Source organism: Salmo salar, chromosome ssa01, assembly GCF_905237065.1.
Source record: "Salmo salar chromosome ssa01, Ssal_v3.1, whole genome shotgun sequence".
In the NCBI taxonomy this organism is placed as follows: Eukaryota; Metazoa; Chordata; class Actinopteri; order Salmoniformes; family Salmonidae; genus Salmo; species Salmo salar.
The window spans coordinates 147,448,173-147,476,096 of NC_059442.1; the positions used below are offsets into that span (position 1 = coordinate 147,448,173).

The window sequence follows — 27,924 nt, forward strand, 5'->3', positions numbered from 1 at the left end:
TTGATAGAGATGCAACAGAAGGACAACAAATTGTCAGACAGGGCACTTCCTGTATGGAATCTTCTCAGGTTTTGGCCTGCCATATGAGTTCTGTTATACTCACAGAAACCATTCAAACAGTTTTAGAAACGTTAGAGTGTTCTCTATCCAAATCGACTAATTATATGCATATTCTCGTTTCTGGGCAAGAGTAGTAACCAGTTTAAATCGGGTACGTTTTTTATCCGGCTGTGCATATACTGCCCCCTAGCCCCAACAGGTTAACCTCTCTAGGCTAGGCGGGACGAATTCGTCCCACCTACGTAACAGCCACATCTATCCTGTGGCGCGATTTTCAAAACCTTAAAAATCCTATTACTTCAATTTCTCAAACATATGACTATTTTACAGCCATTTAAAGACAAGACTCTCGTTAATCTAACCACACTGTCCGATTTCAAAAAGGCTTTACAACGAAAGCAAAACATTAGATTATGTCAGCAGAGTACCAAGCCAGAAATAATCAGACACCCATTTTTCAAGCCAGCATATAATGTCACCAAAACCCAGAAGACAGCTAAATGCAGCACTCAACTTTGATGATCTTCATCAGATGACAACCCTAGGACATTATGTTATACAATACATGCATGTTTTGTTCAATCAAGTTCATATTTATATCAAAAACCAGCTTTTTACATTAGCATGTGACGTTCAGAACTAGCATACCCCCGCAAACTTCCGGGAATTCGCTAACATTTTACTAAATTACTCACGATAAACGTTCACAAAAAGCATAACAATTATTTTAAGAATTATAGATACAGACCTCCTCTATGCACTCGATATGTCCGATTTTAAAATAGCTTTTGGTGAAAGCACATTTTGCAATATTCTAAGTACATAGCCCAGGCATCACGGGCTCGCTTATTTAGACACCCGGCAAGTTTAGCACTCACCATAATCATATTTACTATTATAAAAGTTTCATTACCTTTGTTGTCTTCGTCAGAATACACAGCCAGGACTGCTACTTCAATAACAAATGTTGGTTTGGTCCAAAATAATCCATCGTTATATCCGAATAGCGGCGTTTTGTTCGTGCGTTCCAGACACTATCCGAAATAGTAAAGAAGTGTCACGCGCTTGGCGCAATTCGTGACAATAAAATTCTAAGTATTCCATTACCGTACTTCGAAGCATGTCAACCGCTGTTTAAAATCAATTTTTACGACACTTTTCTCGTAGAAAAGCGATAATATTCCGACAGGGAATCTCCTTTTCGGCAAACAGAGGAAAAAATCCCAAAGGCGGGGGCGGTCGGGGTCACGCGCATAAGCTAGTGTCTCTTGATCGGCCACTTGAGAAAGGCGATAATGTGTTTCAGCCTGGGGCTGGAATGACGACATTCTGTTTTTTCCCGGGCTCTGAGAGCCTATGGACGACGTGGGAAGTGTCACGTTAGAGCAGAGATCCTTAGTAAATGATAGAGATGGAAAAGAAGTTCAACAAATGGTCAGACAGGCCACTTCCTGTAAAGGAATCTCTCAGGTTTTGACCTGCCATTTGAGTTCTGTTATACTCAGAGACACCATTCAAACAGTTTTAGAAAATTTAGGGTGTTTTCTATCCATATGTAATAAGTATATGCATATTCTAGTTACTGGGTAGGAGTGGTAACCAGATTAAATCGGGTATGTTTTTTATCCAGCCGTGTCAATGCTGCCCCCTAGCCCTAACAGGTTAATGAATAAACGAAACATAATATAAAACATGAACAACGCATAGACATTAAACAGAAACAATAAATCCTGGGGAAGGAACCAAAGGGAGTAACATAGAAACGGCAGATAATCAAGGAGATGATGGAGTCCAGGTGAATGTCATTAGGCACTGATGCGCGTGACTATGGTGACAGGTGTGCACAATAATCAGCAGCCTGGTGACCTTGAGCCAGAGAGGGAGCACATGTGACAGGTCCTATGTAGCAAAATTTGAAATTGTGTTTTTTTTTTACATTGGATAAAAGTACAAACTCAGAGCTAGAAAATGGTATATCATACACTGCAGTTGATGAACAATGGGAAAGTAATTATGCTTTGAAAGTTGATAAACTTGATACACCCATTCGCCATCGTTCACACCCTCCTAAGCCTTAGCCCCATCCATCTCTTTAATGATTCACATGTGAGGCCATGTGGTAACCAGAGTGAGTTAGCGTAGTGAACAGCCAAATATTTCAAGACTAAAAGTGGTGAAAGTAGTCCTTGGCCTATATCTTAATCTGACTTTGGTGCAGGTCATATATTTTCACATTACCGTCTCTGGTAAACACAATATATCAAATTAAATCTATTTGTTACATGCACAGGATACAGAAGGTGTAAACGGTACAGTGAAATAGTTACTTGCATATTTGCATAGTAGCAGTATCACTATTGTCTAGACATGTACACATGTACACATGTTCATGAAATACAATAGATGACCGTAATCACGCAAAGACCTACCTGGCTAACTTGATGGATCATGTAATATGTTTAGACATGTAGCTATCTAGCTAGCAAAAAAATTAACCTATGGGTGCTTTCAAGACAAGAACTTGGTCAAATCATGATGCCAATGGGCTTCAGGTCGGAAAGTCGGGGCTACAGAAAAGGCCAGAGTTCCCGAGTTGGAATTTCGAGTTGGATGACCGTTCAAACCGATTTTTCCCAGTTGGAGGTTGTTTTTCCTAGTTGTCTTGTCTGCACTGAAGTCGGACATTTCCGAGTGAACTAAGCAGTAATTCCAACCCATACTATTAGCAATACAAACTAATTGTCATAGCTAGCCACCATGCATAAATATATACAGGTAGCTAAAGCTAACCAATTAGGTTCAACGTTAGCTAGCTAACATTAGGCTATAACTAGCAATGCAAATGGCTTGCTGAGATAGGAATAATATTACTACACAGATCATATCCGTAACATTAGCTAGCGAGTTAGCGAGTGAGCCAACCAGCCAGCTAACATTAGTTAGCTAGCTAACAGTACGCTTTAACTTGCAATGAAAATGACTTTCTGACAAAATCTGAAACGTATAATATATCTGAAAATGTAGCTAGCTAGAGTCTTACCCATATACGTCAAGGATGCCATGGTTGCCCTTAGTTTGAAGATGTAATCTGGAGATAGATGTTTATACAACAGCCTTCTGTGTTCTCTTTTCGACTCCCTCAGCATATTTGCAATCAAACGGCAGAATTTTTTCCATCTCCTTACCTATTTACTTACCTTACCTCTGTTTCCACTGGGCATTCCAATGATTTTGAAACTCGGGCAGCTTCTACTTCAACACAGTTGATCACCGTTTCTACCCCATCACTGTCATCAGAAGACTCCTTAGAGGCAACACTTTTGTTCTTCATGATATCTTTAAAAAAAAGCTGTGGAAGAAAAGATTCTCTTCACATTCTGAGCAGTTCATGTTATAGACAGAAGCATGCTACATGGCAGACCAATCTGAACTCATCTCTCGGCATGTCCAGCCCATCCATTATCTCAGCTAATCATGGCTAGCGGAAAGGTTCCTGTGTTTTTCCATGGATAAACCAACTAGGCTTGTATTTTAACAATTTTATTTGTATTTACAAATGGCATACAAGTTTATTACGGCATATGAAAGTTCACATGTTCCAGAAAGCATCTAAATGCCTCTCCTGTGAAGTAGTTCCTGAAACGAGTCACATATTGAAAATACAGTGATTGAAGAAATTTTTTTCAGAGATTAAGTTATTTAATCACTCTACCTGCTTTTAGTTGTTTAGTCATTTAAATTAGACTAGAGTATATATATTTTTTGTATTATTATTATTATATTATATTATATTTTTCTTATACACCCACGACCCAGAGGTTTTAAATGGGTTGCGGGTGTGTGAGTAAAAATGTTTTCTGTTAATGCAAGTTAGTGCTTGGTTGACCACCAGAGGGCATCTTTGAGTAGCATTCGATTGTCTTCCATATTGGCATTACCAGAGACGGGGAGGGCACGCGGGAGACCGGGGTTCAATTCCCCAACGGGAAGGGGTAGGCTGTCCTTGTAAATAAGAATTTGTTCTTAACTGATTCCCTATGTGTTATTTCATAGTTGTGACATCTTCACTATTATTCTACATTGTAGGTAGTAGTAAAAATAAAGAAAAATCCTGGAATGAGTAGGTGTGTCCAAACTTTTGACTGGTACTTGCTTAATTCATTTGATTAATATTATGGTGTTCTATTCCAAGAAAAACAAAAAACCCTATGGGTTTCCGTTAGGATGGAACAGAAAATATGGCACTGTACAACATGATGGTCTGCAGCACAGTACTGAGCTATTTAGCTAAAGACTCCCTGTGTTGTGGGGGCAGGGTACACAAGAGACCGGGGTTCAATTCCCTGACGGGGAGGAAGGAGTAGGCTGTCCTTGTAAATAAGACTTTGTTCTGATTCCATATGTGTTATTTCATAGTTGTGATGTCTTCACTATTATTTTACAATGTAGAAAATAAAGCAAAATCCTGGAATGAGTATGTGTGTCCAAATATGGCGCTGTACAACGTGATGGTCGGGAATAGGCTAAAGCATAAGTGGATTGGAGGATTCTAAATTAATATCTAAGGGTCATAACATTTCCACACCTACATCGGTTACACTATGTATTTGTAGTGTAACCGAACTTTCAGTTGAGCGTACTACTCTTTGCCTTCTCTACTTCTCTACCAGTAGTTGATGCTGTTGCTACTGTATGCAACCTCTTGCAAGCTAGTTAGCATGACAAATTACTAGTTAGACATTTTTCGACTTTGGGTGTGTTCTTAAATTCAATCTGGAGTGCCTGCGCTCATAAATTCAGAGTATTGTCTGATTGTCAGTTTGTAAATTCAGACCGTTTCGCTCTCGGAGCGCACACTGGACGTTCGGGCTGAGGAGTAGGGTTGATTTGAACGTTCTGGCCTTACAACGGCAGTCAAGCACCTAAGCTAACGTTGTCTAGCTATTTTCAGACATAAATGAGACCATTCTGACCATTTTACTCACCCTAGCAGAGCTGGTTAGGCAGTTTTCATGTTAACCTCTCTGGGATATGTGGGACGCTAGCGTCTATTCAACAGCCAGTGTATTTCACTGTATGTTTTGTTCGATAAATTTCATATTTACATCCAAAAAAAAACATTTTACAGTGGCACGTGATGTTCAGAAAATGTTTTGCCTTCCAAAAACTTCCGGTGAATGAGCACATCAATTTACAAAAATACTCATCATAAACGTTGATAAAATTTACAACAGTTATTGAAAGAATTATAGATACACTTCTCCATAATGCAACCGCTGTGTCAGATTTCAAAATAGCTTTACGGCGAAAGCACATTGTTCAATATTCTGAGTACAGAGCTCAGCCATCAAAGCAAGCTATATAGTTACCCGCCAAGTTCTGGAGTCAACAAAACTCAGAAATAGTATTATAAATCTTCACTTACCTTTGCTGATCTTCGTCGGAATGCACTCCCAGGACTCCCACTTCCAAAGGAAATGTTCATTTTGTTCGATAAACTCCATATTTATGTCCAAATACCTCCGTTTTGTTCGCGCGTTCAGATCACTATTTCAAAGGCATAATGCGCGAGCGCAAAACCCGAGATGAAAAGTCAAAATCCTTAGGATTTTTTTTTTAATCATAAATATTAGATAATATTCCAACCGGACAATAGCGTATTCATTATAGAGGAAAAAGAGGAACATCGCGCCTGCGTTACGGCGCAGTAAACAACTCATTGGTCTCAGGCAGTCCACAGCTCTTATTCTCTCCCCAGTAACAGTAGAAGCATGAAACAAGGTTCTAAAGACTGTTGACATCTAGTGGAAGCCTTAGGAATGACCCCAAAGACACTGTAGTTTGGATAGGCAATCACTTGAAAACTACAAACACTTCCTGGTTGTATTTTTTTCAGGTTTTTGCCTGCCATATGAGTTCTGTTATACTCACAGACATCATTCAAACAGTTTTAGAAACTTCAGAGTGTTTTCTATACAAATGTACTAATAATATGCATATCCTACCTTCTGGGCCCAAGTAGCAGGCAGTTTAATTTGGGCACGTTATTCATCTGAATTTCTGAATACTGCCCCCTGTCACCAAGAAGTTAACCAGAGTGTTGGTGACTGTAACTGTGCTGCTGGAAACAATTTAATTACGCTTTTTTGCCGACGTTTAGTGACAAGGGCCATATTAAACGGGTGCTGAGCACTTGTGAATTCATTATTCTGCACTCTGGTACACTCAGATGAGAGTGCTCTGAAATCGGTGTAGATAGCCAGAGCGAATTTACGAAAGCACCCGAATGATCATTGACAACGCACAAAAACTATATAATTTAGCTAAGTGTGACGGGAATAATGACGGGAATAATCAAGTCAATAAACGTTGGGTAGTTAGATAGCCTATAGTTAACCTCTATGGGCTAGGTGGGACGCTAGCGTGCCACCCGTGGTGCACTCCATCAACAGCAGGTGCATTTCAAGAGCGGCAAATTTGAATCCAAATAAATGTCAAAATTCAAATTTTTCAAACATACAACTATTTTACACCCTTTGAAAGATAAACATCTCCTTAATCTAACCACGTTTTACGATTTCAAAAAGGTTTTACGGCGAAAGCATAAATTTAGAGTATGTTAGGACAGTACATTTACAAGAGTTGTGTGTAATGTTTTGTCAATTCAAAGACAGGGTCACCAAAACCATAAAACCAGCTAAAATGATGCACTAACCTTTTACAATCTCCATCAGATGACACTCCTAGGACATTATGTTAGACAATGCATGCATTTTTAGTTCTATCAAGTTCATATTTATATCCAAAAACAGCGTTTTACTATGGCATTGATGTTGAGGAAATCGTTTCCCTCCAATAACCGGCAGTCAAGTCAGCGTCACAAATTAAATAATTAAAATTAGAAAACATTGGTAAAATATTATATTGTCATTTAAAGAATTATAGATTTACATCTCTTGAACGCAATCAACTTGCCAGATTTAAAAATAACCTTACTGGGAAATCACACTTTGCAATAATTTGAGCACTGCGCCCAGAAAAATACGCGTTGCGATACAGACTAGACGTCATGTTGGGGAGATCTAAAATCGAAAATACTATGTAAATAATCCATTACCTTTGATTCTCTTCATCAGATGTCACTTCCAGGTATCACAGTTCCATAACGAATGTAGTTTTGTTCAAAAAAGCTCATCATTTATGTCCAAAAATCTCCGTCTTGTTAGCACATGATCTAAGCCAGCCGGACTTCTCGTCATGAACGAGGGGAAAAAAATATATTTACGTTCCTTCAAACATGTCAAACGTTGTATAGCATAAATCATTAGGGCCTTTTTAACCAGAACATGAATAATATTCAAGGTGGACGAATGCATACTCTTTTATAACGTATTGGAACGAGGGTACCCAACATGAACTCGCGCGCCAGGTGTCTAATGGGCCATCATCGTTCCATGGCTCTTGTTCGGTCAGATCTCCCTCCAGAAGACTCAAAACACTTTGTAAAGGCTGGTGACATCTAGTGGAAGCAATAGGAAGTGCCAAAACATTAATCAGCCCCTGTGTTTTTCAATGGGATAGGTTTAAAGGTAATACAACACATCAGGTATCCACTTCCTGTCAGAAAATGTCTCAGGGTTTTGCCTGCCAAATGAGTTCTGTTATACTCACAGACACCATTCAAACAGTTTTAGAAACTTTAGAGTGTTTTCTATCCATATATAATAAGTATATGCATATTCTAGTTACTGGGTAGGATTAGTAACCAGATTAAATCGGGTACATTTTTTTTATCCAGACGTGCAAATGCTGCCCCCTAGCCCTAACAGGTTAATATACTGGCAAGTTTGATGTAAAACTACTATGTTAGGTAGCTAGTTAACATACCGGTACATATTGCTGAAATGATATGCTATGTGGTTCGTAAGGACCGCGTAGCTAACAAATTGTCAGCCAACATAACGTGTAAGGTAACTTATTTGAAAATAAATTACTTTATTACATTGAGTAGCAAGCTACACTTGGTCGTTAGGACAAATCTGGTCTGTGATAGGATTTCTTTTTTTTACACCTAGCTCGGCTATTAGACTATTCTTTAGTAAAGGTTGAATAGTCTATTGTTCATCTATTAGCCCCCTCCCCCAACTTGTAACAAATTATTGTTACTCCCATCTTGTACCTCGCCCTCTTCCACGCGTCATTCTGTGCCTGAGTGGCTCGCTTGTGGGCGTGCTGGCAGGATATGGCAGCATCTTCGATTGTGTGTCAAGAATTCTGCAGAGCAAGTTTGTATGAAGGTCTGGTTATTCACAGGCAAATTGTTATATGCTATGGAGGTACATTTGTGTCTTTTTGTCAAGAGCGAACCTTTTTATTTTCAATCAAAAATAATTGTTCTGAAAGCAACTTTTTTTCCGACACAAAGGAAGTCATAGCGGACACCTACGAAGAAGAACTGTGTGATGAATCCATCTCAGGTAAGCAGCACTGGGCGTTGTTCCGTCCAACTTTTTCATAGCTAGTAGTTAGCTCCCACAATTCAGTGTCGGTTCATAACATTCTACTATATTACATGCATACATACCGTAGAATGATAAATCATGCAATTATTATTCTCAAGCTAACCAAAAGCATTTAGCTACGAACGCCTGTTCTCGCCATTTTCAGTTGAATTAATCTAACTTTCTTTCATGGCAACATAATCAGGCCATGTCCTATTTGTTTCATAGTCGATATATAATCATATTTCATGACAGTGTAACGGTTAGCTTTTTTTACAGAAGGATGAAAGAACACAATATGTCTGTCAGGCAATGCTATTCTGATATGTCAGATGAAGAGTTAGACCAGAAAGTCAGTGCCATTAAGGCAAGGATGCCCCATGCGGGCTTTAGAATGGTCAAATGAAGTCTCAGAGCAATCATCCATCGTGTATAATGGAGAAGAGTTAGGGAGTCTTTGCAGTGTGTAGATGGTGCAGGTATCATTGCCAGAATGATCCGGTTTCGTTGCATTGCTCGGCAAAAATACTCTGTTCCTACTCCCCTGTCTCTTGTCCACATTGATACAAATCATAAATTGATAAGGTACTAAGATGTATTCAGTCTCCATCAAATCTAAGAAGTTATTTAAACTTTTTTATTCTTACTTATTCGTAGACAACTTTTCAATGATGTATGAAATTGGAGTTGTTCTTCATCAACTGGTAATACATAAATAATGAAGCAGGTTAATAGGTTAAACATTTCACTTTTAATTCCAATGCTTTTTTTCAAGATACAACATTGTCATCTTTGGCGGTATAGATGGATTTTCAAGGAAGGTAAGTATATTATGTTGTATACGTATTGCATATTTCCCATCACCTAATGAACAACCACAATACCAGTCTGGTGTTAACCTTTCTGTGCTGTATTGACGTATCCTAAAAAATCTGCTTCTTTAGATTGAACGGTCATATCTCACTGATTGTTTTCATATCTACAAAAAATAAGCTATTTTCTTTACTTTCAGAGTGCAAACTGATCAAGGGGTCACAAATGTAGATATTGCCAGATGTTCACTGTCCGAGGAACAGGCCTTGGTTTATTGCTGGCAGAAGTGTCCATAACCAGAGGTAATTAAACTGTTCTGTGTTCTTTTTCTCTCTTTCTCTCTACCTGTCTTGTTGTACATGGAACCTGTCTCACATGCATTAATTAAAAAACCCTTAAGATGTCAGCTGCTAATTTTCAGATTTACACCACATAAACATTCAGCCATTTTCACTTGACTATCTGTTGTTACCTGTTGCTGCCAAATCATCATCAAGCTTCAAGTGGTATTTATGTCTAATAATGACATATTGTTTGTCCTCATGCGTCTGTTTTTCAGCATAAAGTACTCTGTAGCCACTTAGTATGGACACCAGGTGAGACCACACACACACAATAACAGTCTCCCCTCTTCACTTCATCCCACTCCCCCATCTCCCTTAATCCTCTAGGTTATATCAGCTGTGTTGGTGAACCCCTCCCGCATCTGAACTGGCTGACACAGAGGGCACAGCATCATAGGGAGAGGTCACTTGGTCAGGTCAACAGAGATGCTTTACATTGAAATACAGATAGAGATGTAGGCCATGTCCCAGAGTCCCAGAGTTAATGATCCAAGGTCAGTTTTGCATTTCATGATTATGATGACTGACTGTGTTAGAATAAAAAAAAACAAGGCTTAATCATGCTCTCTCTCTATCCATCTGTCTCTCGTCTGCAGGTATGTTTTAATGTGAGAGAGGAAGCCAGTCCCGTCATCGCTACCTCACCTGCTCTTAAGATAACCTTCGGGCCAACTGGAGGCCCAAGGCTGGTTAGGAGACACCACTAGAGACACTGTAATTGTGATGAACTGAGAGAATATTAGGGTAGCACTACAGTTCATTAATCATATGCTGTCTGCCTCTGTTCTTACCGCTTTCCTTTTCTGTCTTCTACACCTCTCTCCCCACCTTGTCTTTCTTCCTCGTTGTATAATGCACACCATATGTGCATTTAAGTACAGATTGAACTTGTATTTATAATATAATATTACAATTATCATAATTATTATGTATTATGTATTTATGTGTATTATGTATTTATAACACCTGGATAATTAACTTATTTCAATAAAGCGTTTCACATTCTCCACTGGTTGAAATTAAGTATCTCATTGAAATAGTATCCTTTGTCCTCCGATTAATGCAGATGAAGGGAGTTAGATATGCATAGATTTTTGGTCTGTATATATGAATTACAAATCAGCCTTTACTTAAATCATGTTTCTAGTCTATTGCATAGTTACAATGTGTAATCATTGATGTCCCAGGAGCAGGAGCGGTAAACACTGTTGAAGTGTATAATTGTAATACATACATGCAGACATAGCATCATTCAAATAATGGAGTTTGATACACCTGGTATTGGATATGACTGAAAAAGAATGTCTCACAGAGATTCATACCTGAACCGCACCTTTATTTGCCAAGGAAGAGTACATGATCAGTGAATATATTCAATGTACAGGCTACAATGTGGGAATCTCATGCGTGGTAATAACTACAGTCATTGTATATAGGACTTGCATCCTTGGCACAATAAAGTTATTATATTCTACTCTATCCATAGGCTTCATTAATGCCAGTCAGACTTGAAGTTGATACAACAACTATGATAGCTGAAGTTCATAGATTGGTATGAATATTTGTTCAGAACCTAATGTTTTAGGGTCCATACACAGATCGGCTACGTACTGTAGCTAGCTACACATCCATATGCATACAGTTATTTTTATCCTCGACTACACAATTACCAAGTAAATAGTTAGCTAGCTATGTTACTTCAGCTGCATTGCATGACAAGGCAAGCTTACACAATTTTACATTCAATTTGCAGTAAATGCTTTAGCTGGCTAGATTCTTTACATCCACTGTTTTCCAAGATGACAGCCTGGTTTGCTGGTTTTCTCAGGAGTCCCTAAAACATGAAATAACACGAATTACAATGTCACACTCATGTCATAACACCAGCTAGCTAGCTGGCTAATGCTAGCTAGTTAGCGAACTTGCTAAATAGCAATTTCCGTAAATTAACTTTATGACAAAAAAATATGCACAATCGTTTGTCTCTTCATTAACTAACATATTCCTCTCAATTGTACATGTTTTGCTTGGCTCGTTATGATGTTATAATTACTTACATTTGCTTCCAACGTAATGTTATGTCAGCCAACTTTGCTGAAGAAAGTCACAAGGGACGGGTGGCTCGTGTCAAATTTGTCATTGGAACTCGATATGATTGGTCATATAAAAACCTTGGGACCCAAATGCATAATGAGTGCTCTAACTCCCCCTTGTGGTGGTCTGGAGCAATGAAGCCGTGACGCTGGGTACCTCTAAGTCCCGCGGTGTAAGCTCACAACTTTTAAAGGAGGAACCACTGTACTAGTTGAGAGTCGCTGATTTAAAACAGAGTTTCCGAGTTGGAATTCCGAGTTGGATGACCGTTCAAAACGTATTTTCGCAGTCGTAGCTAGTTTTTTTCCAAGTTCCAGTTGTCTTAACCTCTATGGGCTAGGTGGGATGCAAGCGTCCCACCCGTGGTGCACTCCATCAACAGCAGGTGCATTTCAAGAGCGGCAAATTTGAATCCAAATAAATGTCAAAATTCAAATTTTTCAAACATACAACTATTTTACACCCTTTGAAAGATAAACATCTCCTTAATCTAACCACGTTTTACGATTTCAAAAAGGTTTTACGGCGAAAGCATAAATTTAGAGTATGTTAGGACAGTACATTTACAAGAGTTGTGTGTAATGTTGTGTCAATTCAAAGACAGGGTCACCAAAACCATAAAACCAGCTAAAATGATGCACTAACCTTTTACAATCTCCATCAGATGACACTCCTAGGACATTATGTTAGACAATGCATGCATTTTTAGTTCTATCAAGTTCATATTTATATCCAAAAACAGCGTTTTACTATGGCATTGATGTTGAGGAAATCGTTTCCCTCCAATAACCGGCAGTCAAGTCAGCACCACAAATTAAATAATTAAAATTAGAAAACATTGGTAAAATATTATATTGTCATTTAAAGAATTATAGATTTACATCTCTTGAATGCAATCAACTTGCCAGATTTAAAAATAACCTTACTGGGAAATCACACTTTGCAATAATCTGAGCACTGCGCCCAGAAAAATACGCGTTGCGATACAGACTAGACGTCATGTTGGGGAGATCTAAAATCGAAAATACTATGTAAATAATCCATTACCTTTGATTCTCTTCATCAGATGTCACTTCCAGGTATCACAGGTCCATAACGAATGTAGTTTTGTTCAAAAAAGCTCATCATTTATGTCCAAAAATCTCCGTCTTGTTAGCACATGATCTAAGCCCGCCGGACTTCACTTCATGAACGAGGCGAAAAAAATATATTTACGTTCGTTCAAACATGTCAAACGTTGTATAGCATAAATCATTAGGGCCTTTTTAACCAGAACATGAATAATATTCAAGGTGGACGAATGCATTCTCTTTTATAACGTATTGGAACGAGGGTACCCAACATGAACTCGCGCGCCAGGTGTCTAATGGGCCATCATCGTTCCATGGCTCTTGTTCGGTCAGATCTCCCTCCAGAAGACTCAAAACACTTTGTAAAGGCTGGTGACATCTAGTGGAAGCAATAGGAAGTGCCAAAATATTCCTCAGCCCCTGTGTTTTTCAATGGCATAGGTTTAAAGGTAATACAACACATCAGGTATCCACTTCCTGTCAGAAAATGTCTCAGGGTTTTGCCTGCCAAATGAGTTCTGTTATACTCACAGACACCATTCAAACAGTTTTAGAAACTTTAGGGTGTTTTCTATCCATATATAATAAGTATATGCATATTCTAGTTACTGGGTAGGATTAGTAACCAGATTAAATCGGGTACATTTTTTTATCCAGCCGTGCAAATACTGCCCCCTAGCCCTAACAGGCTAACTAGGCAAGTCAGTTAAGAACAAATTCTTATTTTCAATGACAGCCTAGGAACAGTGGGTTAACTGCCTTGTTCAGGGGCAGAACAACAGATTTGTACCTTGTCAGCTCAGGGAATTGAACTTGCAACCTTTCAGTTAGTAGCCCAACACTCTAACCACTAGGCTGCCCTGCAGCCCCATGCTTCACCGTTGGGATGGTGCCAGGTTTCCTCCAGACGTGGCACTTGGCATTCAGGCCAAAGAGTTCAATCTTGGTTTCATCAGACCAGAGAATGTGGCTCATGCAATGGAATGTATTTTTTGTGATGTCTATTGAGTTGAATCAAGGTACGCTCGCAATGGCCGCCAGTCCACCCATTATGCCATCATTGACTTGAATGGGGACGGCTGTTCTATTCAATCTATTTCTATGGCAGCACAGGCAGTCGGGAGCTGAGAAATTGGAACAGTTATTACAGTGACAGCGTTCATTTGGCTGGCCAATTACCGTCATCCAAAATTCCATGGTCATCACAGCCTTAGAAGGTTCCCTGCTCCACACACTCTCAATACGTGCGTTGCTGGTAGCCTTATGTCTGCCTCGCCGCTCACAGAATGGAATTCACAACACAATGCAACACAACAAAATGTATTATTATCTTGATTTAAAATGTTTCCGAACCGCAATGTAATTGTTCTGAACTGCGAGCCGAATGTTTTAATTTCACCCACCAGCTGAGTTTTTTGCGGCTCACCCGCGGGAACCATGGGTATCCAACCCGATGCAGAACTCTACCTCACACATACAGTACATGAGAGGTTACAGGAGGAAAGCTAAGCGGGAGATTAGTCAGAGTATAATTACACCTGCTACACATACATTACACACACACACACACACACACACACACACACACACACACACACACACACACACACATACATACACCCCTGATTTCTGTTTGAGTCAGACATAGGAATTATTGCAGTTAATTATTGTTACCAAATCGCTGTCTTAAATGAGCGGATTGTGAATGGCTTGCCTTTTGAAAGATCAAAGAGTGTCAATTAGGTGTAGACTATCATGTTGAGGTGGTTGAGCAGCGTCTATTGTGGGAGTGTTTTCTATGGGAATGTGAGGCTGACTTGGGTGTCCTCATCTCTCACACTTTCCTGATTCATTAGACATTGTTGCAGATGTTTTGTTATGGATGTACTTTTGAGACACTTTTGAGGTGTTTGGGGTATTATCGATATTTGTGGAACATTACTAATATTCTACTTTACTCTAACCTACTCTAGTCTACTTCACCCTAACCTACTTTACTCAATTCTACTTTACACTACCCTCTACTCTACTCTACTCTATTCTATTCTACTGTACTCTACTCTATTATACTGTCCTCTACACTACTCTATCTAGTTTATACTCTAGTCTAATGTCATGTTCCTTGTCTCCAGGTTCCAGGAGTGATGCTCTGCAGCATGGTACGTCAGGGACCCTCCCCCACTTCCTGCAGGAGCCCGATGATGCCTATATCGTCAAGAGCAACCCCATCAAGCTCAAGTGCAGGGCCAGGCCAGCCCTGCAGATCTTCTTCAAGTGCAATGGGGAGTGGGTCCACCAGAGCCAGCACCAGTCTCAGGAACACACCGACGAGAGCACAGGTGGGACACACACTGATGTGACATAGAAACACATACACATGAATGCAGACACTTTTATGCACCTACCCACACAAACACATATAATGTACATTCACATGCTTACACACATACACAAATATGCATTCACACACACAAAGATGTGTGGCTCAGTTGGTAGAGCATGGTGTTTGCAACGCAAGTGTTGTGGGTTCGATTCCCACAGGGGACCAGAACAGGAAATAAATGTTTTTTTAATGAAATGTATGCATTCACTACTGTAAGTCGCTCTGGATAAGAGCATCTGCTAAGTGACTAAAATGTAATGTAAATGTAACATACACACAAAAATATACATACACACACAGAAACACTGTTTTTCATACCAGTCTATCATTTCATTTGGTGTGATAAAACGGTGTTCATATTGTAAAGACTGAAGGCCAGTGAGGGTTAAAATGCAGTTTATTGACTGTTCCCAAGCATAAGTCTAACCCTTAAAATATTATTGCCTCACCATGTGACAATTATATTCCACACAGTTACAATCGAGCTCCTGCCGTCTCTAAATCTGTATTGTTTGGTGTCTGCTTTTGTCCAGTTACCTTCCCATCTGGCTCCTTCATGTCTCTGAAGTGTGTGTATATGTGTGTATACCTTATAGGGATGTGCATCTTTCCCGTTTCGATTCGTATCAAGATACATGGGCTCCGATACGATACAGGAACAGTACGTTTTAGTTTGAAACTATTCAGCGCAATTTGGTTTGATTAGAAGAAAGAATCGATGCGATTCGGTTCGATGCAATAACATTTGTTGCATAAACGCATCCATTCTACAATCTAAATTAAAATCTGCTGCTGATGGAGCTCATGCGCTGGGCCTCTCTGAGCTGGATCTATCTGAGCTGACTTGTGTGTGTTTTTGTTTAACTATCCTTGTGGGTATTCACAAGGATAGTAAAACAAGGAAAATTCAGACAAGTGGGGACATTTTGCCTGTCCCCAGGAGGAAAAATTATATTTTAGGCATAGGGGTTAGGTTTAGGGTTCCAATTAGGGTTAGGGGTTAGGTTTAGGAGTTAGGTTACGCTTAGGGTTAAGGTTAGGGTTAGATTTAGGTTTTGGGGTTAGGGAAAATAGGATTTTAGATGGGAATCAATTATTTGGTCCCCACAAGGATAGCAATACAAAACTGTGTGTGTGTGTGTGTGTGTGTGTGTGTGTGTGTGTGTGTGTGTGTGTGTGTGTGTGTGTGTGTGTGTGTGTGTGTGTGTGTGTTTAACAAGTCACATAATAAGTTGCATGTACTCACTCTGTGTGCAATAATAGTGTTTAACCAGATTTTTTGAATGACTACCTCATCTTTGTCCCCCACACAATACAATTATCTGTTAGGTCCCTCAGTCGAGCAGTGAATTTCAAACACAGATTAAACCACAAAGACCAGGGAGGTTTGCCAATGCCTCGCAAACTTGGGCACCTATTGGTAGATGGGTCAAAATAAAAAAAAGCAGACATTGAATATCCCTTTGAGCATGGTGAAGTTATTAATTATGCTTTGGATGGTGTATCAATATACCCAGTCACTACAAAGATACAGGCGTCCTATCTAACTCAGTTGCCGGAAAGGAAGGAAACCGCTCAGGGATTTCACCATGAGGCCAATGGTGACATTAAAACAGTTACAGAGTTTAATGGCTGTGATAAGAGAAAATTGAGAATGGATAAACAACATTGTAGTTACTCCGCAATACTAACCTAATTGACAGTGTACAGAACAAAAATATTCCAAAAGATGCATCCTGTTTGCAATAAGGCACTAAAGTAATACTGCAAAAAATATGGCAATGCAATTCATATTTTGTCGTAAATACAAAGTGTTATGTTTGGGGCAAATCCAATATAACACATTACTGAGTACCACTCTCCATATTTTCAAGCATAGTGGTGGTTGCATCAGGTTATGGGTATGCTTGTAATCGTTAACCTCTATGGGCTAGGTGGGACGCTAGCGTGCCACCCGTGGTGCACTCCATCAACAGCAGGTGCATATCAAGAGCGGCAAATTTGAATCCAAATAAATGTCAAAATTCAAATTTTTCAAACATACAACTATTTTACACCCTTTGAAAGATAAACATCTCCTTAATCTAACCACGTTTTACGATTTCAAAAAGGTTTTACGGCGAAAGCATAAATTTAGAGTATGTTAGGACAGTACATTTACAAGAGTTGTGTGTAATGTTTTGTCAATTCAAAGACAGGGTCACCAAAACCATAAAACCAGCTAAAATGATGCACTAACCTTTTACAATCTCCATCAGATGACACTCCTAGGACATTATGTTAGACAATGCATGCATTTTTAGTTCTATCAAGTTCATATTTATATCCAAAAACAGCGTTTTACTATGGCATTGATGTTGAGGAAATCGTTTCCCTCCAATAACCGGCAGTCAAGTCAGCGTCACAAATTAAATAATTAAAATTAGAAAACATTGGTAAAATATTATATTGTCATTTAAAGAATTATAGATTTACATCTCTTGAACGCAATCAACTTGCCAGATTTAAAAATAACCTTACTGGGAAATCACACTTTGCAATAATCTGAGCACTGCGCCCAGAAAAATACGCGTTGCGATACAGACTAGACGTCATGTTGGGGAGATCTAAAATCGAAAATACTATGTAAATAATCCATTACCTTTGATTCTCTTCATCAGATGTCACTTCCAGGTATCACAGGTCCATAACGAATGTAGTTTTGTTCAAAAAAGCTCATCATTTATGTCCAAAAATCTCCGTCTTGTTAGCACATGATCTAAGCCAGCCGGACTTCTCGTCATGAACGAGGGGAAAAAATATATTTACGTTCGTTCAAACATGTCAAACGTTGTATAGCATAAATCATTAGGGCCTTTTTAACCAGAACATGAATAATATTCAAGGTGGACGAATGCATACTCTTTTATAACGTATTGGAACGAGGGTACCCAACATGAACTCGCGCGCCAGGTGTCTAATGGGCCATCATCGTTCCATGGCTCTTGTTCGGTCAGATCTCCCTCCAGAAGACTCAAAACACTTTGTAAAGGCTGGTGACATCTAGTGGAAGCAATAGGAAGTGCCAAAATATTCCTCAGCCCCTGTGTTTTTCAATGGGATAGGTTTAAAGGTAATACAACACATCAGGTATCCACTTCCTGTCAGAAAATGTCTCAGGGTTTTGCCTGCCAAATGAGTTCTGTTATACTCACAGACACCATTCAAACAGTTTTAGAAACTTTAGAGTGTTTTCTATCCATATATAATAAGTATATGCATATTCTAGTTACTGGGTAGGATTAGTAACCAGATTAAATCGGGTACATTTTTTTTATCCAGACGTGCAAATGCTGCCCCCTAGCCCTAACAGGTTAAGGACTGGGGAGTTTTTCATTATAAAAAGAAAAGGAATATAGATAAGCACAGGCAAAATCCTAGAGGAAAACCTGGTTCAGTCTGCTTTCCAACAGACACTGGGAGACAAATTCACCTTTCAGTAGGACAATAACATAAAACACTAGGCCAAAAATACACTGGAGTTGCTTACCAAGATGACATTGAATGTTCCTGAGTGGCCTAGTTACAGCTTTGACTTAAAACTCTATGGCAATACTTGAAAATGACTGATGATCAACAACCAACTTTGCAGAGCTTGAAGAATTTTGAAAATAATAATGTGTAAATATTGTACAGTTCAGGTGTGCAAACATCTTAGAAACTTACCCAGAAAGACTCACAGCTGTAATCGCTGCCAAAGGTGATTCTAACATGTATTGATTCAGGGGTGTGAATACTTACGTAAATTAGATATGTATTTCATTTTTATTACATTTGCAACTTTTTTTCACATTGTCATTATGGGGTATTGTGTGTAGATGGGTGAGGAAAAAAAAAATTGAATCCATTTTGAATTCAGGCTGTAACACAACAAAATGTGGAATAAGTCTGTATACTTTCTGAAGGCGCTGTATGTCTATGGTGTATGTAGGCACCTGTGCTGAGCCATAAGGGAAACTGGTTATCTATCACTCCACTATCGGTTGGGGGGGGCAATGTTTGCTTTTTGCAAGCAAAACTACCAAAACTATTGCTGATGGTGAACCTAAACAATCTAAATAAAATCGAATGTAATCCCCGATCAGCATGTAAGCCTACCTATAGCCAGATGAGTTGTGTCTCTCTGGCATTAGCTTAGGCTAATTTTATTCCGGTAAAACACAATTTTCAACAGCGCATTTGATAAAAATGATCTAGCAAATTACATTGGTTGTTACTCAACTTATAAAGCCTAATGTAGCGCAAGCCATTTGACGGGCAGATGTGACAGATCAGGAATAGGTGATCAGATTGCGAAGCGGCTACTGATATTGCCTGTGGTTGTTCAGCATGCAAAATGACTTGTAGATCAATGACTGTCAACATACATACAAGTTCCACACTGAAGGAGAGGATGCAGTTGTTACAGAAGATGAGAGAGGTGTTTTTGGAAGATAGAAAGTAAGTAAAAATTGGAACCAACGATTCTTAATGTTTGAATCAATGCATACTACATTTGGATCGGTTTGGGGACCCACACACCGATGCACTCATATCTTAAACATTTGAACCAGGGACCGATGCACATATAGGTGAATCATTACATCCCAAGTACCTGTGTTACATCCCTAGTACCTGCGTTACATCCTTAGTACATGCGTTACATCCTTAGTACCTGTGTTACATCCCTACTACCTGTGTTACATCCCTACTACCTGTGTTACATCCCTACTACCTGTGTTACATCCTTAGTACCTGTGTTACATCCTTAGTACATGCGTTACAGCCTTAGTACATGCGTTACATCCTTAGTACCTTTGTTACATCCTTAGTACCTGTGTTACATCCCTACTACCTGTGTTACATCCTTAGTACATGTGTTACAGCCTTAGTACCTGTGTTACATCCCTACTACCTGTGTTACATCCTTAGTACCTGTGTTACATCCTTAGTACCTGTGTTACATCCTTAGTACATGCGTTACAGCCTTAGTACATGCGTTACATCCTTAGTACCTTTGTTACATCCTTAGTACCTGTGTTACATCCCTACTACCTGTGTTAAATCCTTAGTACATGCGTTACAGCCTTAGTACCTGTGTTACATCCCTAGTACTACCTGTGTTACATCCTTAGTACCTGCGTTGCATCCCTAGTACATGTGTTACATCCTTAGTACATGCGTTACATCCTTAGTACCTGTGCATGTGTGCATGCATGTGTGTGTGTCATAAGTCATAAACTGCTAAATGTAAACTGTAACTGTAAATTGGAGGCTCCTTGTCCTTTTTGCAGGCATGAAGAGTACATGTTAAATATTAGATGACTGACTCTTACATTTTACATTTTAGTCATTTAGCAGACGCTCTCCAGAGCAACTCCCAGTTAGTGCATTCATCCTAAGATAGCTAGGTGGGACAGCCATATATCACAGTCATAGTAAGTACATTTTCCTCAAAGTAGCTATCAGTGCAAGTAAGGGGGGAAAAAGTCAAGTGTGAGTGTTAGTTCACGAAAGGCATTTCTTTTTTGGGAGAGCGAGCTAGAACCTGTCAACTCTGTTACGACACCTCAGTGTGTATTTTAACACACACGCCATACCACTTCTCTCAGAGCCACTAAGACAGACAGTTACAGAAGTTCAAACTTCAAACCATCTTCTTGGGTAGTCAAACTTCTGTAATTTCACCAGTCGTCAGATCGTTATTCTCCTAACACATCTAACTTTGCTCTGCTATCAACAGATAGCTCCGACAGCTGACGTTAATTATTCTAAATGTGGCCAGTATTTTAGAGCAACTCTTTTTATCATCTCTGTGTGGCCATTTGACACACACAAACTCAGATCATCCAATACCTGGCTTGATCCACAAGTACTCTGTCAATCTAAACTTCAAAGTAGAAACAGCAACAACAACAAATATACCTCAGATTGAAGCCAAGCCAAACTCTTTTCTTGTGTTATAAACTTTGCTCGACTTTGCTAGATGACCTGGGGATAGTGAATCTATCGGCGGATTAGACAACACTGCGTTTGTGTGAGATGAAATCTGTAAACTCAGCAGGAGTATCGTTTTGGAGCACACGCAATTACATTTTCTTTCCCAGAAAAATCAGCAGACACACTCAAGGCTTGGTGTTCATGTCTGGATCTCAAGCTTACTTACAGTAGCATGGAAGTGGTGTCTCCCACCTATCCACTGTCTACTCCATCCCACCCCCCACCCCCTTGCTCTTTCTATCTCTTTCTCTCTTTGTCTTTCTTTTTCTTGTCACTCGCTCCACTGAACGAAGTGGCCTAATCTCTCCAAATGGAAAGCTTGTGTTCTAGTGGACGGCCCTAGGCTGGTCTAGGGATTGGTTAAGCGTAAAGGCCCGTGGAGAAGTCCACTTCCCTGCATGGACGTGTGGCTTTGCAACCTGGACACAGAAATTGCTGTGAGGCTCACAGAGCTGTAACGGAAGGAAGGATTTCTCTGGATGCGATCAGGGATTTACTGAGAGTTATCTGGACATTGTGCTGTGTATCTACTGTATCTGACATTGGCTCTGTCTGTGTAGCTGTCTCAGGTTATAGACAGCCACTGTAGAATGTCACTAGCAGCACACTGGCATACAGTGGGGTCCGAAATTATTGACACCCTTGATATAAAGATGAACAAAAATGACTATAAAATAAATATTTAAAATAATGAGCTATGTTGTATGCTTCAACAAATGGGGAAATGTTATTATTTTATACTAATACAATTGCTCAGATAAAGAGATTTTGTTCAACAATTTATATTTTAGGTAGGGGTCAAAGAATAACGGCACTGAGCCTTTTTCTGAAATGTTTGGAGAAATGAGTTGGAGAACACTTTAGGAGGGATCTTTTATTTTTTCTAAAATGTTTATTTAACTAGGCAAGTCAGTTAAGAACAAATTCTTATTTACAATGACGGCCTACCCCGGCCAAACCCTAACCCGGATGACGCTGAGCCAATTGTGCACCCCCCTATGGGACTCCCAATCACGGCCAGTTGTGATACAGCCTGGAATCTAACCAGTGTCTGTAGTGACGCCTCTAGCATTGAGATGCAGTGCCTCAGACTGCGAGACCATTCATCCATACAGAATCCTTGATATCCTTTGTCTGCGCTTATGGACTGGCATCAATTCAAACCACAGGTTTTCAATGGGTTTCAAGTCCAGATACTGAGATTGCATTGCCAAATTAACCATTGCCATGGCCAATTAACCATTTATTTGTGGATTTTGACGTGTGCTTGGGGTTATTGCCTTGCTGGAAGATCCACTTGTGGCCAAGCTTCAGCCCCCTGGCAGAGAACCAGGTTGTACTGGGTAAAGTTAATAATACCGTTGAAAACCTGGTTGCCTCTGCCAGGAGGCTGAAACTTGTCCACAAGTGGATCTTCCAGCAAGACAATAATCCCAACCACAAAGATGTGGTTAATTGGCCACAACATCAAGAGCAATTGTGAGCAGTTGTATTAGTATAAAATTATATAATTTCCCCAAAAATGTTAGCATACAATATAGCTCAGTAGTTCAATTATTTATTTTATACAGTCATTATTGCTCATCTTTATCAAGGGTGTCAATCATTTCAGACGCCACTGTATATATTAATAGTGCACTGAAGCAAGACAGCAAAGGTTATGATGGAACAATACACTCAAGCAGGCCTACACACACGCGCGCAATACACTCAGGTAGCAGTTGTGTAGCGGCAGCTCACTAATGGCTGTTAAAGTGTGTCTGAGAGGCAGGCCTGGCCCTAGGGGAAGGCTGTAGTGGTTAGCGCAGTAAGCTGTGAATCAAATGGAGCAGGAGCCAAACAACACCAGCACTAATGCTAAAGTTGTTTCACCAGTGCAGCAGGGCTGCAGGGCTCTGAAATGTGAAGCTCATGACAGGATAGAAAGCAGAGAGATGCATGCATGTGTCTCCTGGGAGAACGTAATATGATTCTGTGTTGACGTATAAATGTGATGGCATCTGTTTTCTCCTGTCTTCTCATGGGGATGAAAGAGTACCGTAATTTCCGGACTATTAAGCGCACCTGAATATAAGCCACACCCACTGAATTTACTTTTTTTTTAAAATTATATTATTTTGAACATAAATAAGCCGCAGGTGCCTACCGGTACATTGAAACAAATGAACTTTACACAGGCTTTAACGAAACACGGCTTGTAACAAAAATAAATAGGCTTTAACGAAACACGGCTTGTAACAAAAATTAATAGGCTTTAACGAAACACGGCTTGTAACAAAAAATAAAAAATTTGCAATAAGCTTTAGTTGTCTTTTTGCACTGAGTCAATTCCTCACGCTGCTGTTTCCAATGTCTTATCATCGACTCATTAAGACCAAGCTCCCGTGCAGCAGCTCTATTTCCTTTTCCAACAGCCAGATCAATCGCCTGAAACTTGAAAGCTGCATCATATGCATTTCTCTGTGTCTTTGCCATGATGAGGGTGACAAAATGACTACCGTAATCAGAATGATGGGAAGTTTGAGAGCGCTCGATTTAATCTAAACAGTAAACAAAGAAGTTGTTTGACCTTAACCTGTTCGGCAATTTCATTGGTCTAATGAAAGCTTCATGCCACCAAAAAACTGAGCACGTCACAGAATGTGTTTTTTGGAGAAAAAAAAATTGAAAGCGGGAAAAATCCATATATTAGCCGCGTCATTGTTTAAGCAGCGAGGTTCAAAGCCTGTGAAAAAGGTTGTGGCTTATAGTCCGGAATTTACGGTAGTTATGAACACACAGAGAGTACCAAGGGGTACAATAGTCAATTACCGTCTCAGTGATCGCCTACCTGATGGAGTCCCTGTACTATATGTTTTCATGATGCATTATATACGCACGATGAAGAATGTCATAGTTGAGAAGATATAACATAACATGTGTTATGCAAGCTGTAGTACAGTTGAAGTCTGAAGTTTACATAGACCTTAGCCAAATACATTTAAACTCAGTTTTCACGATTCCTGACATTTAATCCCAGTAAAAATTCCCAGTCTTAGGTCAGTTAGGATCACCACTTTATTTTAAGAATGTGAAATGTCAGAATAATAGTAGAGAGAATTATTTATTTCAGCTTTTATTTCACATTCCCAGTGGGTCAGAAGTTTACATACACTCAATTAATATTTGGTAGCATTGTCATTAAATTGTTTAACTTGCGTCAAACGTTTTGGGTAGCCTTCCACAAGCTTCCCAAAATAAATTGGGTGAATTTTGGCCCGTTCCTCCTGACAGAGCTGGTGTAACTGAGTCAGGTTTGTAGGCCTCCTTGCTCGCGCACGCTTTTTGAGTTCTGCCCACAAATTTTCTATAGGATTAAGGTCAGGGCTTTGGGATGGCCACTCCAATACCTTGACTTTGTTGTCCTTAAGCCATTTTGCCACAACTTTGGAAGTATGCTTGGGGTCATTGTCCATTTGGAAGACCCATTTGTGACCAAGCTTTAACTTCCTGATTGATGTCTTGAGATGTTGCTTCAATATATCCACATAATTTTCCTTTTTCATGATGCCATCTATTTTGTGAAGTGCACCTTTCCCTCCTGCATTAAAGCACCCCCACAAAATGATGCTGCCACCCCCTGTGCTTCACGGTTGGGATGGTGTTCTTTGGCTTGCAAGCCTCCCCCTTTTTCCTCCAAACATAACGATGGTCATTATGGCCAAACAGTTCTATTTTTGTTTCATCAGACCAAAGGACATTTCTCCAAAAAGTACGATCATTGTCCCCATATGCAGTTGCAAAACGTAGTCTGACTTTTTTATGGTGGTTTTTGAGCAGTGGCTTCTTCCTTGCTGAGCGGCCTTTCAGGTTATATCGATATAGGACTCGTTTTACTGTGTATATTGATACTTTTGTACATGTTACCTCCAGCATCTTCACAAGGTCCTTTGCTGTTGTTCTGGGATTGATTTGCACTTTTCGCACCAAAGTACATTCATCTCTTGGAGACCAAATGCGTCTCCTTCCTGAGTGGTATGACAGCTGCGTGGTCCCATGGTGTTTATACTTGCGTACTATTGTTTGTACAGATGAACGTGGTACCTTCAGGCGTTTGGAAATATCCCCCAAGGATGAACCAAACTTGAGGAGGTCTACAATTTTTTTCTGAGGTCTTGGCTGATTTCTTTTGATTTCCCCATGATGTCAAGCAAAGAGGCACTGAGTTTGAAGGTAGGCCTTGAAATACATCCACAGGTACACCTCAAATTGACTCAAATGATGTCAATTAGCCTAACAGAAGCTTATAAAGTCATGACATAATTTTCTGGAATTTTCCAAGCTGTTTAAAGGCACAGTCAACTTAGTGTATGTAAACTTCTGACCCACTGGAATTGTGATACAGTGAATTATAAGTGAAATAATCTGTCTGTAAACAATTGTTGGGAAAATGACTTGTGTCATGCACAAAGTAGATGTCCTAACCAACTTGCCAAAACTATAGTTTGTTAACAAGAAATTTGTGGAGTGGTTGAAAACCGAGTTTTAATGACTCCAACCTAAGTGTATGTTAACTTCCGACTTCAACTGTATGCTTCACCATAGGCAAGCGAGTAAACTCCCACTGACGTCCATCCCTACTGGCTAATGTGCAATCATTGGAAAATAAAATTGATGACCTACAATTACGATTATCCTACCAACGGGACATTAAAAACTGTAATATCTTATGTTTCACCGAGTCGTGGCTGAACGACGACACGGATACTATAGAGCTGGCGGGATTTTCCATGCACTGGCAGAACAGAGAAGAAGCTACGTCTTGTAAGACGAGGGGTGGTTGTGTGTGTCTATTTGTCAATAACAGCTGGTGCGCAATGTCTAATATTAAAGAAGTCTCGAGGTATTGCTCACCTGAGGTGTAGAGTACCTTATGATAAGCTGTAGACCACACTATCTACCAAGAGAGTTCTCATCTATATTATTTGTAGCCGTCTATTTGCCACCTGACTGATGCTGGTACTAAGACCACAGTCAACCAACTCTATAAGGCCATAAGCAAACAAGAAAATGCTCATCCAGAAGCGGCGCTCCTACCAGCCGGGGACTTTAATGCAGGCAAACTTAAATCAGTTTGTCACATGTCACATGTGCAACCAGAGGAAAAAAAACTCTAGACCACCTTTACTCCACACACAGAGATGCATACAAAGCTCTCTCCCGCCCTCCATTTGGCAAATCTGACCATAATTCTATCCTCCTGAGTCCTGCTTACAAGCAAAAACTAAAGCAGAAAGTACCAGTGACTCGCTCAATACGGATGACGCGCGGATGCTACGTTACAGGACTGTTTTGCTTGCACAGACTGGAATATGTTACAGGATTCATCCAATGGCATTGAGGAGTATACCACCTCAGTCATCAGTTTCATCAATAAGTGCATCAACGACGTCGTCCCCTCGTTGACCGTACGTACATATCCCAACCAGAAGCCATGGATTACAGGCAACATCCGAATCGAGCTAAAGGCTAGAGTTGCCACTTTCAAGGAGTGGGACACTTATCCATTTTTTACATTTACATTATAGTAATTTAGCAGACGCTCTTATCCAGAGCGACTTACAGTAGTGAATGCATACATTTCATACAATTTCATACATTTTTTTTTTTTTTTTTTTCTGTGCTGGCCCCCCGTGGGAATCGAACCCACAACCCTGGCATTGCAAACACCATGCTCTACCAACTGAGCTACAGGGAAGGCTATCCGGACACTAAAAATAAATCCTGCTATGCCCTCAGATGAACCATCAAACAAGCAACCTATCAATACAGGATTAAGACTGAATCCTACAACGCCGGCTCCGACGCTCGTCGGATGTGGCAGGGCTTGAAAACTATTACGGACTACAAAGGGAAACCCAGATGTGAGCTGCCCAATAACACGAGCCTACCAGATGAGCTAAATGCCTTTTATGCTTGCTTCGAGGCAAGCAACACTGAAGCATGTATGAGAGCACCAGTTGTTCTGGATGACTGTGTGATAACGCTCTCGGTAGCCGATGTGAGCAAGACCTTTAAACAGGTCAACATTCACAAAGCCGTGGGGCCAGGCTGATTACCAGGACTTGTAATCAAAGCATGCGCAGACCAACTGGCAAGTAACTTCACTGACATTTTCAACCTCTCCCTGACGGAGTCTGTAATACCTACATGTTTCAAGCAGACCACCATAGTCCCTGTGCCCAAGGAAGCGAGGGTAACCTGCCTAAATGATTACCGCCCCATAGCACTCACATCAGTAGCCATGAAGTGCTTTGAAAGGCTGGTCATGGCTCACATCAACAGCATCCTCCCTGGTACTCTAGACCCACTCCAATTCGCATACCGCCCCAAGAGATCCACAGATGACGCAATCTCAATTGCACTCCACACTGCCCTTTCCCACTTGGACAAAAGGAACACTTATGGGAAAATGCTGTTCATTGACTACAGCACAGCGTTCAATACCATAGTGCCCACGAAACATCACTAAGATAAGGACCCTGAGACTAAACACCTCCCTCTGTAACTGGATCCTAGACTTCCTGACGGGCTGCCCCCAGATGGTAAGGGTAGGCAACAACACGTCTGCCACGCTGATCCTCAACACTGGGGCCCCTCAG

At 40.1% G+C, this 27,924-nt stretch overlaps 1 protein-coding gene across 5 annotated transcripts in view; it reads left to right on the forward strand.

The window, feature by feature from the left end:
* The window catches only part of LOC106567541 (netrin receptor UNC5D), a 353,854-nt gene that overhangs the window by 220,750 nt on the left and 105,180 nt on the right, over window positions 1–27,924 (forward strand). For all 5 annotated transcript variants that reach the window (XM_014136944.2, XM_014136955.2, XM_014136965.2 and 2 more), the window contains exon 2: window positions 15,015–15,221. In XM_014136944.2, coding sequence (XP_013992419.1) covers window positions 15,015–15,221 — 207 coding nt within the window. The remainder of the gene's footprint in view (window positions 1–15,014; window positions 15,222–27,924) is intronic.